The sequence below is a fragment of the Pseudoliparis swirei genome, chromosome 10, assembly GCF_029220125.1.
Source record: "Pseudoliparis swirei isolate HS2019 ecotype Mariana Trench chromosome 10, NWPU_hadal_v1, whole genome shotgun sequence".
NCBI classification, from domain to species: Eukaryota; Metazoa; Chordata; class Actinopteri; order Perciformes; family Liparidae; genus Pseudoliparis; species Pseudoliparis swirei.
In genome coordinates this window covers 2,453,673-2,472,660 of record NC_079397.1, presented here as the reverse complement: position 1 = coordinate 2,472,660, position 18,988 = coordinate 2,453,673, and the positions used below count along the sequence as shown (strand labels likewise).

The following is an 18,988-nucleotide window of genomic DNA, read 5'->3' as shown; positions in this document are numbered from 1 at the left end:
TGTTATAGCTGTAATTATTGAGCTTTAATCTTTGAAAAAAGTGTTATTTAGTTTTATTAATTTGTCTTTAATTTATTAAACATTATTATCAGTCGAGAGACGGATTGGTGGCGAAACCGATCATTTAAATTATAAATAAATAATAAATAATCCATCGCGCGATCAATAATATAAAAATAAACTTCATGGAATAACGTCAATACTTGTAACTTAAAGAAAATCGGTGGAACTGAATTTGTTCTTGTCGAACTCGTAAAACATGATGTCATCCATGTGTGTGTGTGTGTGTGTGTGTGTGTCCTACACTCCATCAACCTGGCTTCACCTCACGGGGACCAGCAACAACCTTTGTAATTAGTCTCCGGTGAGTCAATGAGAGCATCTGTTGCCACTCATCACCTTCCACTGTGTGTGTGTGTGTGTGTGTGTGTGTGTGTGCGTGTGTATGTCTCTAGTTATTGTCACTGCCTGTTGCTCTCGTCAGCAAAACAAACATGGCCGACAATCAGCGGATGTTTATTGTTAAAAAAAAAGAAGAAAAAAAGATATTTATAATATTATATATATATATATATATATATATTAGTGTTGTGAAAAATAATGCGTTAACTCAGTTAATTAAATTACAGGTTTAACTAGTTATTTTTTTAAACGCATTTAACGCATGCGCAGAATGAGCTTCCAATCCGTCTGTTGTTGGTCGTCTCTCCAGCAGCGTGTCATTCTGTCTCTAGTGTCGCGTTAACACGACTCCGATCTCCGTCTCGCGCGCAGCAGAGCTCCGATGCTGGTGCGCGCACTGGTGAGCAATGCAGGGCTCTCAAGTGTCACGCATTGAGCGTGAGACTCACGCATTTCGGTCTTAACTCACGCACTCCCGCCACACATCGTATTTCTCACGCTGAAAAAAACTCTCGGCTCTTTAATGTTTTAATGCAGGGGTGTTCAATATGTCGATCGCCGCAGAGCTTCGATGCCGGCGCGCGCATCGCTCTGTCGCGCGAGCCGAGAATTGTTGACGGGGGGGGGGGGGGTAGACGAAAATTACAGGGTGACGGGTGGAGATTTCCCTGTTATAATAGGAGGGGAAACACTGGAGTTGATAAGCGTGTCTTCTTGTCTGATCAATACGCAACTGTGAGGTGCGCCAATGGACTGAGCGGCCAGCTGCTGATCACTCACTCAACGAACAGACAACATTTTTTTGGGGAGCACCGAAGACCCATTTTGACCCAGGAAAAACCCTGAATGTATATATGGGATTAATCATGATTAATCCACAGAAACCTGTGATTAACCTGATAAAAAAATTTAATCGTTTCACAGCCCTAATATATATATATATATATATATATATATATACACACATATACAGGAAGCGGTGGCCCACCTTGTCACTGTTCTTGTATTTGTCCCAACTCTTCATCATCTTCAGCCATTTCATCGTCCGGTCCATCTCCAAGTGTTTATGCTGAAGGAGAAACCACAAGTTCATTCATAACCTCATTCATTAATAACTTCATTCATTAATAACCTCATCGTTAATAACCTCATTCATTAATAACCTCATTCATTAATAACTTCATTCATTAATAACCTCATCGTTAATAACCTCATTCATTCATAATCTCATTCATTAATAACTTCATTCATTCATAACCTCATTCATTAATAACTTCATTCATTAATAAACTCATCGTTAATAACCTCATTCATTCATTAATAACTTCATTCATTCATTCATAACCTCATTCATTAATAACTTCATTCATTCATTAATAACCTCATCGTTAATAACCTCATTCATTAATAACCTCATTCATTAATAACTTCATTCATCCATAACCTCCTTATTCATTAATAACCTCATCGTTAATAACCTCATTCATTAATAACTTCATTCATTCATAACCTCCTTATTCATTAATAACCTCATCATTAATAAACTCATTCATTAATAAAGCCCTTTAAAGCAGCTTTGTGTATTTAAATATCACAACCATACATCACGTAAACACAGAAAGAACATTTGTATTTTATTTTGAAATATTTGACAGAGACAAAATAAATAAACATTTACTTTAACCAACTTCTCCATCGACTTTCAGCCGACTGACGAAGTTTCACTACGAAACTTAAATCTATAAATGAACTTCAGGTAAAGGTTAAGAGACGTGGAGCAACTCACCTTCTCCTCCACCGGGTCAGAGGACGGGAGGTCATTCTTACTGAGGAGACAAGGAGAGAAGGAGAGAGGAAGAGAAGGAGAGAGGAAGAGAAGGAGAGAAAGAGAAGGAGAGAAGAAGAGAAGAGAGGAAGAGAAGGAGAGAAGAGAAGGAGAGAGGAAGAGAAGGAGAGAAAGAGAGGAAGAGAAGGAGAGAAGAGAAGGAGAGAGGAAGAGAAGGAGAGAAGAGAGGAAGAGAAGGAGAGAAGAAGAGAAGAGAGGAAGAGAAGGAGAGAAGAGAAGGAGAGAAGAGAGGAAGAGAAGGAGAGGAAGAGAAGGAGAGAAGAGAGGAAGAGTAGGAGAGAGGAAGAGAAGGAGAGAAAGAGAGGAAGAGAAGGAGAGAAGAGAGGAAGAGAAGGAGAGAAAGAGAAGGAGAGAAGAAGAGAAGAGAGGAAGAGAAGGAGAGAAGAGAGGAAGAGAAGAAGAGAAGAGAGGAAGAGAAGGAGAGAAGAGAGGAAGAGAAGGAGAGAAGAGAGGAAGAGAAGGAGAGAAGAAGAGATGGAGAGAAAGAGAAGGAGAGAGGAAGAGAAGGAGAGAAGGAGAGAAAGAGAAGAGAGGAAGAGAAGGAGAGAAGAGAGGAAGAGAGGAAGAAAAGGAGATGTTGTGGTGTCATAATGAATAATAAGGAGGTGCTGTGGTGTCATAATGAATAATAAGGAGGTGTTGTGGTGTCATAATAAATAATAAGGAGGTGCTGTGGTGTCATAATGAATAATAAGGAGGTGTTGTGGTGTCATAATGAATAATAAGGAGGTGCTGTGGTGTCATAATGAATAATAAGGAGGTGTTGCGGTGTCATAATGAATAATAAGGAGGTGTTGAGGTGTCATAATGAATAATAAGGAGGTGCTGTGGTGTCATCATGAATAATAAGGAGGTGTTGAGGTGTCATAATGAATAATAAGGAGGTGATGTGGTGTCATAATGAATAATAAGGAGGTGTTGAGGTGTCATAATGAATAATAAGGAGGTGCTGTGGTGTCATAATGAATAATAAGGAGGTGCTGAGGTGTCATAATGAATAATAAGGAGGTGTTGTGGTGTCATAATGAATAATAAGGAGGTGTTGAGGTGTCATAATGAATAATAAGGAGGTGGTGTGGTGTCATCATGAATAATAAGGAGGTGTTGAGGTGTCATAATGAATAATAAGGAGGTGCTGTGGTGTCATCATGAATAATAAGGAGGTGTTGAGGTGTCATAATGAATAATAAGGAGGTGGTGTGGTGTCATCATGAATAATAAGGAGGTGTTGAGGTGTCATAATGAATAATAAGGAGGTGCTGTGGTGTCATCATGAATAATAAGGAGGTGCTGTGGTGTCATAATGAATAATAAGGAGGTGCTGAGGTGTCATAATGAATAATAAGGAGGTGTTGTGGTGTCATAATGAATAATAAGGAGGTGTTGAGGTGTCATAATGAATAATAAGGAGGTGCTGTGGTGTCATCATGAATAATAAGGAGGTGTTGAGGTGTCATAATGAATAATAAGGAGGTGCTGTGGTGTCATCATGAATAATAAGGAGGTGTTGAGGTGTCATAATGAATAATAAGGAGGTGCTGTGGTGTCATAATGAATAATAAGGAGGTGTTGAGGTGTCATCATGAATAATAAGGAGGTGCTGTGGTGTCATCATGAATAATAAGGAGGTGTTGAGGTGTCATAATGAATAATAAGGAGGTGCTGTGGTGTCATCATGAATAATAAGGAGGTGTTGAGGTGTCATAATGAATAATAAGGAGGTGCTGTGGTGTCATCATGAATAATAAGGAGGTGTTGAGGTGTCATAATGAATAATAAGGAGGTGCTGTGGTGTCATAATGAATAATAAGGAGGTGTTGAGGTGTCATAATGAATAATAAGGAGGTGGTGTTGGGGGTCCTTACTGAACGAAGCCGAAGCGGTCCACGACCTTGTAGAGGTGGTAGTTGGTGTCCTCCCACGGCTCCACGGTGGCCTCCTTCCCCTGAGGAGAGACAATGTGAATATAAACTATTAAAAAGCTCTTAACTCTCTGGTGAGAAGCAACACTGACCAAGGACTGAGAGGAGGTCTAAGAAGTGAAGGGTCTGAATGTTATACATTATATAGTTTATATAATAAGATCTGAGAAGAAGATTTAAACTATATGTTCATGCAAAGTTAAATAAATGAGTCAACAACAATATTTTAGTTAAAGAAACTATACTTTGAATAAATAAAGTAAAAAACGACATCAACAAGATGTGACCTTTAAAAAAAAGATAAAAATCAGTTAATCTGAAGAAACAACAACAACAACAACAAATATGTAGATAATAATTTGACCGAAAAAATAATCAAATTAAACCCAAACAGTGACCGGGGCAGAGTCACGTTTTGATTGGCCGTGACATGAGGAAGGGAGCCACGACTCCGGCGCCCTTGGGGGAGAGTGAGAGAGTGTGTGTGTGTGTGTGTATGTGTGTGTGTGATCATCAGGTGTGAAATGACCAGCCAGACGCCCACCTGCGTCACCGTCTGAGAAACCGGGTCGACTTAATTCACCATCATGGACCAATGACACAGTGTGTGTGTGTGTGTGTGTGTGTGTGTGTGTGTGTGTGTGTGTGTGTGTGGAACGACCAGCAGGAAGAGAATCTCAAAGAGTGTGTGAGGAAAAGAAAAGCTCACAGCTCCAAAGTACGGAAAGGTTGAAGAAAAGAGATTCAGTCTCCCATGATGCATTTGGGGAATGTAAACAGGAAGTAAATCATTGCGAATTTTGTGTGTGTGTGCAGATTTACCAATTTAAGGGTAATAAACTTATTAATTCCCATAATGCTTTTGGGGGAATGTAAACAGGAAGTTTGATGTTCTTTTTTAGCCTTTATTAGTTTACAATTTGGGAATATGGCTCGTCAAAAGAATGCAAAATGATCCGTTAGCATCTTTTGTACTATATGTACTGTACCTTTAAGAGTAACACATAGTGCTTCTCAGACACTTTTATGATTTATAAACATGTTTCTGGGCGTTTATTCAAGATTAATCACAAGTTGCTCAGATATGGACGAGTGGGAAAGTTTTACGGGTCGACCTTTAATGTGAAAGAATGAACCTGTGAGGAGATCTGGGGTTTTTTCAGAGTAAAGTACTTCCTGCCGGCTGGAGGCAGCGGTCACACACCTTGTCATACTTGGCGACGATGTCGGCTCGCTCCTGGTCGAGTCTCACCGCCGCGTCCTGATCAGACGCTGAGGAAGAGGAAGAGGAAGAGGTGAGACGACGGGGAACACTGTGGAACATGGTTATTCAGGTTTACATCGTTTCATTTGACAACGAGAGGAATCAAGTCTGTTGTCATCAATTGTTGTTCACAGCAAAAACTTATAATTGCTGATGTTTCAGTTAACTTTAATTTCAATTTTATACAAAAATAAAATTATTTTTTTAATGTTCCAACAAATCAGGCTCAACGTTAGTATTTTAAAACAGGATTCTTCAAGACTTTAACACAAAATAAACAATACAAAAAAACTAAAATACTTGTGTGTAAATATTAAATGTCCAGGGATTTTATTGTGAAAGGTTACAATCAGCAGGGGGAGGATCGTCTCGCCGCTTCAACACAAACGACCTTCAAAAGTCACACAAAAAGTAAGAGAATCAGGAATTTAGTGTAAAAAATAACACACACACACACACACACACAGACACAGACACAAAGACAGTGTTAAGTGGGGTCAGGCTGTGTTTATGTTGAATGCATCGTGTCACGGAGGCGTCAGTCATGAGTCATCCCTACAAGCGGATAACAACAGACACCCTGAAGGGGGTGAGATGTTTACATCAACACGCTGAACAAACCCGACGTCGTCTCATGAATACAGTTTTAATAATTCATCACTTAACCCTTGTGTTGCCTTAGGGTCATTTTGACCCGAATCAATATTACACCCTCCCCCCGCCTTAGGATTAATTTGACCCCATTCAATGTTTAATGTCGGTGTTCTTTCGGTAGTCAACAAACAAACATAAAGTGCCTCACACTTAAACTTGGAAAACAATATTAATTCTAATAATTTTCTGGAGGTTTTAATTGCTGGCGTCAAATTGAACCCAAAGGGTAAAATATGTTAGTAAATATAAAGGTAACAGGAGGGTGAAACATTGAATCGGGTCAAAATGACCCTAAGGCAACACAAGGGTTAAGAACAAGTGACAAGACTTTTCAGGGTTTTAAGTAACTTCCTAAAAAAAAAAATTACAAATTTAGAAATAGGATTCTTTGTCGTTTAAGCGTTTGTTGTTGTAATACCAAGTGTTGCCACACGAGGCAGAAGGGCACCGCGAGCACATATTCTAAACACAATATCAATATTTTCTAAATTAAATCTCGGCGAGAAGAAAAACACGAACGCTTTCCGTCATAATTCGAACACGTGGCGCTCGTGGTGCACTACTGCCTCCAGTGGCCGAAATGAGTACCCCCCCCCCCCCCCCACACACACACATTTACAGGAAGCACTTGACTCCGGCTTCCTCTCCGAACTGGAATTCCCGAACGCTCCGAAACAAACACGCTCCTCTTTGAGCCGGCTGGCATTTTATTTTATGACAGGATGGTATGTGTGTGTGTGTGTGTGTGTGTGAGAGAGAGAGGCATGTTGCTGTGGGCTGCCAGGAGCACCCAGCGGGAGGCGCCGCTCTGCGGGGCGGATGGCTGGATGGATGAGGGGCAAATAAACAAATACAGTAAAGCACTTTAAAAAAAAGAAAAAGTTCCTGCTGGGAATTCCTCCCGAGGAGGCTGGGTGGTTCCCCATGGAGACGGGCAGAGGAACTGGGAGGAACTGGTATTCAGCTTCAACTCGGAGCCCCTCACACACACATTAGTATTCCACAGCGGCTCGACTCCAGCTAAATGCAATTAGACCCCTTTTCATGCCTCGAGGATCAGTGTGTGTGTGAGTGTGTGTGTGTGTGAGTGTGTGTGTGTGTGACCACTCTGTGTCTTCTGAGTTTGTGACTTCATGGCTCGTCTCCACTGGATGAGGTTAAATATGAAAAAGAAATTAAACAAGACGACATTTGTGACGTTGCCTGATTGCGCAATCACATGTAATCTGATTACATTTTAAGAAACACCTTTAAGAGAGAAAGAGAATAAAAAAAATAAAAAATAAACAGAACTAACCCGTTTTCCATGGAGGATGAGTTCATTGACTTTGACGTTCTAAAAAAGTTTGAACTAATTTGTTCTAACTTTAAAAATTGGACATCCCAATTTGTTGAGTAGAGATAAATTATTAAAATGATAAGTTTCCTCAACAGGTGCTCACTTTTTTAATCTTTTAAAAAATCTAAATAAAAAGCAGATCATGTTGGTCTTTAGAATAACATCGGGGGGCAGAGGACCTCGCTCAGACATATCCTAACGTACAGACCCCCCCCCCCCCACTGAGCTGACCTTTCACCTCCAGCGGTGAGTTCACTGTCCTTCCTGCCCCCCCCACACCGCACCCACTCCACCCTTTCGCTCTCCGTGCTGCATTCAGGTCACGTGGGAAATTTCTGTCAGCACCACGTTTTTTCAAAAAGAGTCACAAGCGGTAGAAGTCGTCGTCGAGGTGCTCCCCCCCCCCCGTCGGCTTGGACAGGTGACGGAGGGGACGTTGTTCTCACGCTGCAGGTGGTGTTATATTTTAATTAGCTTCAATCAGCTCTTCAGAGCGCTCTGTGAACTCCTCGTCTCGTCTTATTGACGTGAAAAAGTGGGGAAAAAACTGTAAATCGCACATTCAGTCGAGTTGACGCACGGAGAACTTAGTGAGAGTTATGGTCCCGATAAATAAATATTACATTATTTTTATCCTCCGGCTTCTCTTGTCGACCACGCGTTGAAATACAGTTAGTATAAATGTTTATAATTTTTTTAATATTATTTCTTTTATTTAGAATTCAAAATAATTTGTTTTTCCTTTAATACAAAATAAATAAAACATTTAGGTATTTTTATCCTCTGGATTCTCTTCTCGACCACGCGTTGGAATACAGTTACTATAAATGTTTATACTTTTTAAAATATTATTTCTTTCATTTAGAATTCAAAAGAATTTGTTTTTCTTTTAATTAAAAATAAATAAAATATTTATTTATTTTTAACTTCTAGCTTCACTTATAACATTTAAAAAAAATTATGTTATTTCTATTATTGAAAATTCTAAATATAAATTTATTTTTTAAATAATAAATAACTCAAATATGTATTTATTTTTATCCTCTATCTTCTCTTATCGACCACGTGTTGAAATACAGTTGCTACACATGATTTATATCATTTTTGTATAGTGTAAAAACTACTTTTCTCAACTGTTATATTTCCTAAAAACTACGTTAAACCCTCCGAGAGAAACTTCATTCTTCCACTTGAGAAAAGACACATTTGGATTTTGCATGAAAAAGATTTGACGTTATACACGATATGCACGATACGATATGTTGTATTTTGACATAATGTGATCTAAAAAGGGTCAAAAGGCCTTTAAAAAAATGACATCCCGACTTTCAATGGAACTAAAATAAACACAATAAACACCGATATGTGTTATCATGCCACCCGCCTCACGGCTCACTCTTCCACCGCGCGTTAAAGTTAGCGCTCTGACATCACAGCATCGCGTTGCGTTCACACGTAATAGTAAATCTGAGCGTCAACGCATGACAAACGCCGACATTACATCACACTTAACGTTTCCAGCTGCCGGCGGTGAGGCTGCGTTCATCACGACCTGCAGACACCTCGGGTTCACGAGAGGAACCCGGAGCTCAAATGGAACAACACTCACGACCTTCAGCATTCCAGAAGGAGACAGAACAACCCTTCACTCTTCATGTGTTACACGGAGAAGAGAGAGAAACACATCTCCCATGTGGACTTGCAATGGAAGCTCAACGTCCAGACGCCACAGACAGAACCGCGCCGCCGCCGTCGGATCAGTCGGTTCATCTTTTACCTTTTTTCAAGCCGCCGGCTGGATCCACAGAGCGAGCCGGAGCTTCGGTCCGCATCGGTCCACCGGGGTCCGACGGCCGAGAACCTGAACTACCTCACCGCGCCGCCGGCCCTCCCACTGCCATGCACCACCAGATGGGGGGGGGGGGGGGGGGATATGTAGAGAAGTGAGATCAGCGAGTTCACAATGAGGCGTTTGTTGAGGCCTCCAGACCAGAGATCTGACTCCAGGAGTTAGTCAGTCCCACTCACTGCATTCCCCAAACACAACAACACAACTACCAGCTCTGTTCAGCACATCAGAGAGGGGGGAGGGAGGGAAAGATGGGGAGAGGGAGAGAGAGAGAAAAGATGGGGAGAGGGAGAGAGAGAGAGGAGGGTAGAGAGGGAGAGAGAGAGAGAGGGAAAGATGGGGAGAGGGAGAGAGAGAGAGAGAAAGATGGGGAGAGGGAGAGAGAGAGAGGAGGGTAGAGAGGGAGAGAGAGGGAAAGATGGGGGGAGAGAGAGAGGGAGAGAGAGAGAGAGCGGGAGAGACAGAGAGGAGGGGAGAGGGAGAGAGAGAGTGGAAGAGGGAGAGAGAGAGGCAGAGAGAGAAAGGAGGGAGGAGGTTAGGAGAGAGAGAGGAGAGAAAGAGACGAGGAAAGAGGTTGGGAAATAGAGAGAAGAGAGGAAGAGGGAGAGAAAGAGAGTGGGAGAGGGAAAGAAGGAGAGGGAGAGAGAAGCTTTTCCAAATGTCACAAAACTTAAATAACTTGACTGTTCACGATTTCTTCTGTCGTTTCAGTTTCATTTAAAATGTTATAATTTAAATACTGTCCACAAAATAAAAACATTAAAAACAAGTCGGGGGACGAGAGGGGAACTGAAGAGTGATGATGATGATGAAGAGTTTCCATTAAAACGTCGTTATGAGATGGACGTGATGAACCGTGAAGGGTCTTGTGCTGTGTGTGTGTGCTGTGTGTGTGTGCTGTGTGTGTGTGTGTGTTCGTGTTATCTCAGCGTCTCTATCTGTGAGCTCCATCTTTACAGGATATATCTGTGTTATCACTTCAGAGAGAGAGGGAGAGAGAGAGAGAGACGTCATCACTATTTTCTGGAAGTCCACTTCTGCAGTGTCTTTATTTATATAAAAATAAATATATTAATACATACACACATATATATATATATATATATATATATATACACAATTACAATTACACACACACAGGAAAGGGAACCAGCAGAATATTCTGGAAGAACATGAAGAACTTCATGTTTTCATTGTAGAAACAAAATGTTCTGACAATACTTCTTCACTCTTCTTCTTCTCCCCTTTCATATATTTGGCATTCGTTCAACTTGAACTCCCTCCAGCCGCTTCCTGTCTTCACATCCGAGATGCCAGCAGTTTGGTGGGAGGGTGTGTGTGGGAGGGTGTGTGTGTGTGTGTGTGTGTGTGTGTGTATGTGTGTGTGTGTGTGTGTGTAGGTGGGCTCAGCGACAACAAGCACACAAAAAATAAACGGGAAAAAAAATACTGAATGTTGCAGTGAATATATTTTAAATAGAAAAGAAAACACGAAGCACGAGGCAGAAAGGCACGGTCCGGAGACAAAGCCTGAACACGTGATTGGCCAATCTGCGGTCGAGGGGCGGGACTTGAGCTAAGGGTTAAAATAGGTGGAGAAAAAAACGTCACTCAGCCAAAATGGCTGCCAATATTATTTCCCACTTGTTTAAAAGAAACTATCAACCAGGGTACTGACATCTATCATATTGGATTTAATATAATTGTTTTATTTCATGGTGGAGGTACTATTATATTCACATTTATTGACGGTGGACTGATAAGTGGCTTCTGGAGGAGACGAGCAGAAGCACGACAACACAAAGCAAATATTACATCAACATCCTCGTGAGAGAAGCTAATGAGATGCAGCGCTTTGGTTCAGAGAGAGAAACAAACACAGGAACATCCAGTCGCTTCACTTCAAGTGTATTATTAATATTATTATTCTGAGCCGGTGGATGGAGCTCTGCAGGAAGAGTCTCCGTTCCTCATCGGTTGCTAGTTCCTCAGTTTAAGGTCAAAGTCTGAGGCCATTTCCTCGTTTCAAACAACGCGTTTGCTGCCGCTACCAAACGTTCTAAACAACGAGATCGACTTCTCTAATGTCGGGAAAGCTTGACGACGCTAAAATATTTAAGACCCGTCAAATTAAAAAGGGCCGAGGGTGATTTAATGGAGGGACCCCACCAAGTCGACTTAATGAACTGTCACACACTGAGTGATGGATCAGGTGACCTCGAGTTTACAAGTTAAAGCTGCATTCTCTCTCCTGACCACCAGGGGGTGACTCCTCTGGTTGTATAGAAGTCTATGCTTCATGCGTTAACGCGGCATTCTCTCTCCTGACCACCAGGGGGCGACTCCTCTGGTTGTATAGAAGTCTATGCTTCATGTATTAAAGTGCAATCTCTCTCCTGACCACCAGGGGGCGACTCCTCTGATTGTATAGAAGTCTATTCTTCATGTGTTAAAGCTGCATTCTCTCTCCTGACCACCAGTGGGCGAGTCCTCTGGTTGTATAGAAGTCTATTCTTCATGTGTTAAAGCTGCATTCTCTCTCCTGACCACCAGGGGGCGACTCCTCTGATTGTATAGAAGTCTATTCTTCATGTGTTAAAGCTGCATTCTCTCTCCTGACCACCAGGGGGTGAGTCCTCTGATTGTATAGAAGTCTATTCTTCATGTGTTAAAGCTGCATTCTCTCTCCTGACCACCAGTGGGCGAGTCCTCTGGTTGTATAGAAGTCTATTCTTCATGTGTTAAAGCTGCATTCTCTCTCCTGACCACCAGGGGGCGACTCCTCTGATTGTATAGAAGTCTATTCTTCATGTGTTAAAGCTGCATTCTCTCTCCTGACCACCAGTAGGCGAGTCCTCTGGTTGTATAGAAGTCTATGCTTCATGTATTAAAGCTGCAATCTCTCTCCTGACCACCAGTGGGCGAGTCCTCTGGTTGTATAGAAGTCTATGCTTCATGTATTAAAGCTGCAATCTCTCTCCTGACCACCAGGGGGAGTCAGCTCTCGCCATTCTCCGAGAACTTTTAGGACCGGAGCCCGTTTTGGGTCGCAGAAAAAAAAGAAGATTCGAATATTCAGGGCGAGACTGCACGGAAGAAACAACACACACACACACACACACACACACACACACACACACACTAACACACACACTAATCTGATTAAGCAAAAACAAGTTTGATCAAACTCAGTCGATCGTCAAACAACCTGTGAGTCTGCTGCAGAGAAACCGGTGCCAACACACACACACACACACACACACACACACACATGGCCGGTTTGTCATTAACAAGACGGGGCAAGTCCGGGAGGGTGGCACCGGAACCCCCCCCCCCCCCGCCGGGCACATTAAGCTCCACTGCTCAGCAAAGATCAGACCTGGAGAGTCAGTTAAGGTTGGAGAGTTAAAGTTGAATTTATAAGAAAATAAAGCTGAATTTCTCCTGTTTTTTAATGCATTTTTCCTTTTAAGACACAAGGTACTCATTCCGGCCACTAGGGGCAGTAGTGCATCACGAGCGCCACATGTTCTCATGAGGAAAAGCCCTCATGTTTTAGATTTAATTCAGAAAGTATTCATATGATATTTAGAATATGTGCTCGTGGTGCACTTCTGCCTCGTGTGGCAACACTTGGTATTACAACCACAAATGCTTAAACGACAAAGAATCCTGTTTTTAAAGGTTTCTTTCATCAACGTGGACCTTCAGTGAAACAACGTGATGAACCTCACAAAGATCAAACACCGACTGAAGAGTTTTCTCACGAAGCTTCTCGACAACTAGCTTTTTTTAAATGATAGCTCCTCATTGTCCTCAGTGAATCTCAGTTTAATAAAGATAATCCTGTTTTTGGCAACTCTTAAAACCAATAAATCGAGGCGGTTCAAAGCCAACGATGAAGGTCACGACGTCACTTCACCAAATACTTCTTATATATGAAAACTGCAAACGCTCGCGTCTTCAATGAGAATAAATGAAAGATGGAAGATGCTTTTGGAGAAACACGTTTCTCATGTGTCGTTATTCACGTATTAAGAAGTGGAAAATGGAAATTTACAACAACAACCTCATTAATTCAAAAGGCACAGGTCTTCTTCCTCCTCCTCACCCTCTTCTTCATTATCTTTACTTCCTAAATACTCCACCTCGACATACTCCGCTGAGAAGGCCGACAGCAGCAAAGTGCGCGCACACACACACAGTCAGACACACACACACACACACACAGTTCACACGTCGGTGTGCAAAAACACACAAAAATGTGTTCTTGTGTGTAGAATTTGAATGTGTGAGTGAACCTTCCTTTAGTTGAGTGTTGAGAGACAGAGAGAAAGAGAGAGAGAGAGAGAGAGGCTGCTGAATCATGCAGTGAGACTGATCTCTCCTTATGTCAGAAACTCAACCCGCTCTGCGCGATGTCGTCGGGCTGAAATAGTTTCAGTCAGGCAGCAGTTTGGAAAAAGGACCCGACGGTGAAATAAAAGCTTGTTCTTTCCCTCCCGCTTGATCCCTTCGGAGAAGTCTCCTTCTGAAATCTCGCTCTGTGAAGTCTCCTTCTGAAATCTCGCTCTGAGAAGTCTCCTTCTGAAATCTCGCTCTGAGAAGTCTCCTTCTGAAATCTCGCTCCATCTGTGTGTGGAGACGAGAGGTCGGGGGTCACACGGTGTTCCATTACCCCGGCACCAAGCTTCATTATTCAGTGCACACTAGAGAAATGCAGCAGGACACACACACACACACACACACACACACACACACTCTATGTGGGCGGGGCCTGACTGTGTGGGCGGGGCCTGTGCATGTCTGACGGTTCAGAGCACATCGTACCTGAGTTTGGCTGTTCGTAAAAAACTTTTCTAAACCGACACCTCGTCTTTCTTCGTGCAGCTGAACCCTCGGGATGCAGAAAGTAGAGCGCAGACAGAAACCATGAACACACTAATGAAGACGCCACAGGGGAACCGAGCGCTCCTGCAGGGTCCGCAGGCTCACAGTGTGATGACACACACACACACACACACACACACACACACACACACACACACACACACACACACACACACACACACACACACACACACACACACACACACACACACACACACACACACACACACACACACACACACACACACACACACCTCCAAACCTGGCCGCTGCCCTGCGTCTGGAGGGCGACACCAGCTCCTTGACGATCTGGAGGACCTGCATGGTCACGGCGGCCCCGGGCGGCGGCCCATTCTCGACCCCCTCTCAGCGACCCCTCCGGACTCATCCCCTAATCCACATCTTGACCCCCCCCCCCCCCCCCCCCCGAGCCCTGCTGCGAGTTCTCCTGGCGGTGCTTCTCCGATAGTTTCCTGTAAATCTTCTTTCGGAGGTTTTATTTTCTTCTTCCGTTTCGTTGCCGACTTTCAGATCTAAATGAAACTCGGCCGCCGCTCCTCGGATCCTCTCGGCCGGCGTGTTCTCTCTCCATCCACGTTCATCCGGCGTGTGCGATGTGTGCGTGTGTTGTGTCGCTCAGCTGGAGCGCTCTCTCACACACACTCACACACATACACACACTCTCACACACGCACACATACACACACTCTTCATCGAGCGGAAAAGGCGGCGATCCTCCTCTTTCTTTCCTCTCCTGTCCTTCTTCTTCTCCTCGTGTGGCCGAACCGTCGGCACATGACGCTCCTCCGCCGTCCAACTCTCACCTCCTGTTTCTGACTCCCTCATCCCCTCCCATCCATCTCTTTCTTCCTTTCGCACCAGCCTCCCCTCCCCTCCTTCTCTCTCTGTCCTTCAAAAAAAGGAGAAGAGAAGAAACCCGCCACCTGCTTTCGCTCGCTATCCTCTCATCCTTTTAAACACTCTTATTAAAAAAGGAGAGCGCTTCCACTCAATCACACCCCCAGCATCTCCTTCCCTCCCTTCCTTTCCTACAGTGAAGCTGAGAGAACATGAGCCGAATGTAAAAGGCGAGGCAGGAGATGTGTGTGTGTGTGTGTGTGTGTGTGTGTGTGATTTACAGCCTTAGGTTAGGTCCTCTCTCATCTCCTAACCTCGCTCCCTCAGCACGTCTCCTCCTCTGATAAAGACGTTTTTTTAGTGGCTTTTCAAGACGAGAACAAAGATAAAAACAACGAGTTAGGACATCTTTTTATAAAATTCAAGGTTGTAACGTAAAGAAGAAACATTCATCTGGGTTTGTTGAGGGTGATGTACTCGTGTCAGTGGGAGGAAGCCACCATCTCCCTTACTTGTGACCTCGTGGCCTTTAAGGCGACGCGGTTGGCCTTAACGTCACAGCTTCACACCAGTTCTGCTTTTACGGGTCTTTATCCGCACATATGGATGTTTTTTTCTCCATCATTTATAGCTGGTATCTCATGTGGTGTTCCTCAGGGAAGCCTCCTAGGTCCTCCTATCTTTTCTTCCTTGTCTTTGTCTTGTAATACCTCTCGGACTTTGTGAGTCTCTTTTATTGAGCGTATTCTTGCCCCGATGTCACTTAAAACTGTAAAGTCGGATCAAATGGACCTTGAAGTAGAGGTGGTACTGCACATGTTACACACCTCTAAAGAAATAACACTGTTATATCCATATAGGCCACTTTTTTTTTTTTTTTTTTAAGTAACGAAAAATACTTCTCTGGCTGAATTAGCGCCAAAAATAAATAAATTGATGTGATGGAGATTTTTTTTCTTGCACTTAAGACTCCCACCATTTCGATATATTAGATTGCGCAATACACAATGGAAACTCTCCACCGCTCTTCATTTCTCCGCCCCCCCCGTCCATTATGCCGTTTATAATCAGCCCATTCAGATCCTCTCTAAATGCATCATCTCGCCATCGTCAGGCCATTTAAACTTCCGATTGGTGACACATCCCATTGTTGTAATGTCTTTATTTCCACCGGGATGACGCCGTCAATGTCAATGTTCCCGAAATCCATCACGCCGATCGGGGACCGCTCACCGGAGACGACTTCCAGCTGCTCGTCAACGGATTCTGACAAGACGCTGCTGGGTGGTTAATGTGCCGAGTCTAGCCCATTGCACAGACTGTACTATTTATATCACTTTGCACACTGTAATATCTGTATAATATCTGTATACACCCTACTCCCTGTGAACATGTTCTCCCTATGTGTTTTGTTTTTCTACTGAGATTCTGTGATTTGTGTATGTATGTTTGTGAGTTAAGTCAAATGTATAAGCTACTGGATGACCTAAATTTCCCTCGGGATTAATAAAGTATCCATCTATCTATCTATCTATCTATCTATCTATCCATCTCTATGGGACGACGAGGGTGAGGAGGAAGTGACCTTGAGCGGCGAAGTTATTCTCTTCACACACACACACACACACACACGATCATCTTACACACACGCATGTACACACACACACGTATGCAGCATGCCAGGAGCATTTTTTTTATATTAAGGGAGACGCTACGATAACACACACAAAATAAACCGGGTGTTTTTTCTTTTTCCCAAACATTTGCAATATGAATAATTTCGCTATTGACAAACACACTCACCCACCCACACCCACACGGTGAAGTGCGTCTGTATTTGCTGCCGCGTCGATCCTCCGGCACCGAGTCAAAAGGTCCAATTACTGCACCGCTGGACCGACTCTGCCGTTGCCATGGCGAGACCCGCTGTTGCTAGGCTGTGACCCGCTGTTGCTAGGCTTTGACCCCGTCAGACGAGGTGAAAGCGTGGCCTTTTACTGCGTCCACCTTTTCGGTGATTTGTCATCCCTCCTGATGAGGCATTCACGGCATTTATATAGACTTCTATACAACCAGAGGAGTCATTTGAGAGACACGATTAGCAGAATGATGAATAACTAACAAAAGAAAACGATTGCGTGGAAGAACACGAGAAACATTACAAAGAAGAAGAGGAAGAGGAGGAAGAAGAGGAAGAAGAGAGGAGAGGGCTTTGCAAAAGGTAAAAAGACAAAAAGAACAAAGAAGCTTTTTAAAGTCCTCATTGTTGCAGAATTAGTCAGAACCGTCTGCAGTCGTCACAACAAGAATAAACGACCACGCTGTGAACGTCTCTTCAACTCTTTGTTTCCACTTCAACTCGTTCTGCACTGCAGGAGAGCGGCTTCCCCAGTTTACACAGCACTCCTCTCAGAACACTCTTTATCTTAAGGCAGGGCTCCAGACTGCGACCAAATGGTCGCATTTTGCGCCTAAAATTAGACACAGTGCGAGTAAATTTTTCATCAACTCGCGCATGCGCGACCAGAAAATTAGCAGATTTTTTTTTTTTTTGTTATAAAATATTTTTGTTGCTGACAAACTTGTTCTACACTTCAGCCCACTATAGTTAGCGGTAATGCCTGAATGACTGGTTTGCTAACCGACATTAACTCCAGAAGAAGAAGAAAGGAGACGAAAACAAGAAGAAGAAGGCTGGCCTGTGTGTGAGAGGGGGGGGGGGGGGGAATGATTGACAGCGGGAAGGTGGGGGGGGATGACCACGGTTATAGGCTAATGTGTGAAAAGAGGTGGGTCTTGGGGGTTATCGCGCGAATCCAAAGATTTTACAGAGCGGTGTCTCCTGTAAACAATGGACAATGGCGAAGCGGACTATCAGTTCGTACTTTCTTCCTAAACCGAATGATATAGAGAAGACAAATCCCGAGAATGAGTCCGACTCAGATTGTGAGGAAACGGTCGTGGCGAAAAAAGGCAGGAAGTTCAGCTTTCGCGATGAGTGGCTGCGAGTTCACCTGTCTGAGGTATTTCAGGGAGACCAATTCAATGAACTGTACATTCTGCTGTCGATTCCCACAACATGCGGGGAACACGAAATGTGCTGATAAGACTGGCACTACACAATGAAAACACGACACGCTGATCAAACACAACGCCAGTCTGAAACATAAAATGTGCCGCGACCTGTGCAATGAAAGTGCAGCTCCATTCCCAGTCGCATTTAGAAGACAAGAGGCTGCTAACCAGTGCGCCGAGGAGGCCGAATTCAGGGCTCTCAAGTGTCACACATTGAGCGTGAGACTCACGCATTTCGGTCTTAACTCACACACTCCCGCCACACATCGTATTTCTCACGCTGAAAAAAACTCTCGGCTATTTAATGTTTTAATGTGCTGCAGCGCGCAAACATGAGCCGCGCTGCCCTCACCGTGGAGGAATCAAGCGCTCCCCTGGAGTTCTGCTGTGAGGAGCCACTTATCAGCCAATCAGAAAAAATAAATGGGCTACACAATAGCCAATCAGAAAACAACCTGTATCTGGGTAAGATTCAATCCAGCAACCAATGAAAATAAAGCATCCTGGAATTGCGCGCGACTGACTAATATCCGAAAATTGCGTTCTGGGGGTATTTATCAGTAATACAGTAAAAATGATGGGAACACTTTGCAAGTCGATTTATAGTGTGCACCCCTAAATTTTCTGCTTGCGCCCCTAAAATTTTAAGTTAGGGGCCACTGTGCTCCTAGTAAAAAAAGTTAGTCTGGAGCCCTGTTTTAAGGGGGTTGATTTGGGACGCACACACACTCACACAAGCACGCACACACTAACATGCACGTTATAATGAAAAATATTACATATTTAAAATCCACTTGTAGTTTATAATGGATGTTTACATGCCAAGTATATATATTAGGGCTGTGAAACGATTAAAATTTTAATCGGATTAATCACAGGTTTTTGTGGA

General features: G+C 43.3%; 1 protein-coding gene across 1 annotated transcript in view; it reads right to left on the bottom strand.

Moving 5' to 3' along the window:
• Nucleotides 1–18,988, bottom strand: part of usp6nl (USP6 N-terminal like) — a 41,618-nt gene that overhangs the window by 9,879 nt on the left and 12,751 nt on the right. The window contains exons 3-6 of the mRNA XM_056425046.1: nt 5,375–5,442; nt 4,114–4,193; nt 2,189–2,228; nt 1,391–1,471 (exon numbers count right to left, since the gene is read on the bottom strand). Of these exons, the coding sequence (XP_056281021.1) occupies nt 1,391–1,471; nt 2,189–2,228; nt 4,114–4,193; nt 5,375–5,442 (269 nt within the window). The remainder of the gene's footprint in view (nt 1–1,390; nt 1,472–2,188; nt 2,229–4,113; nt 4,194–5,374; nt 5,443–18,988) is intronic.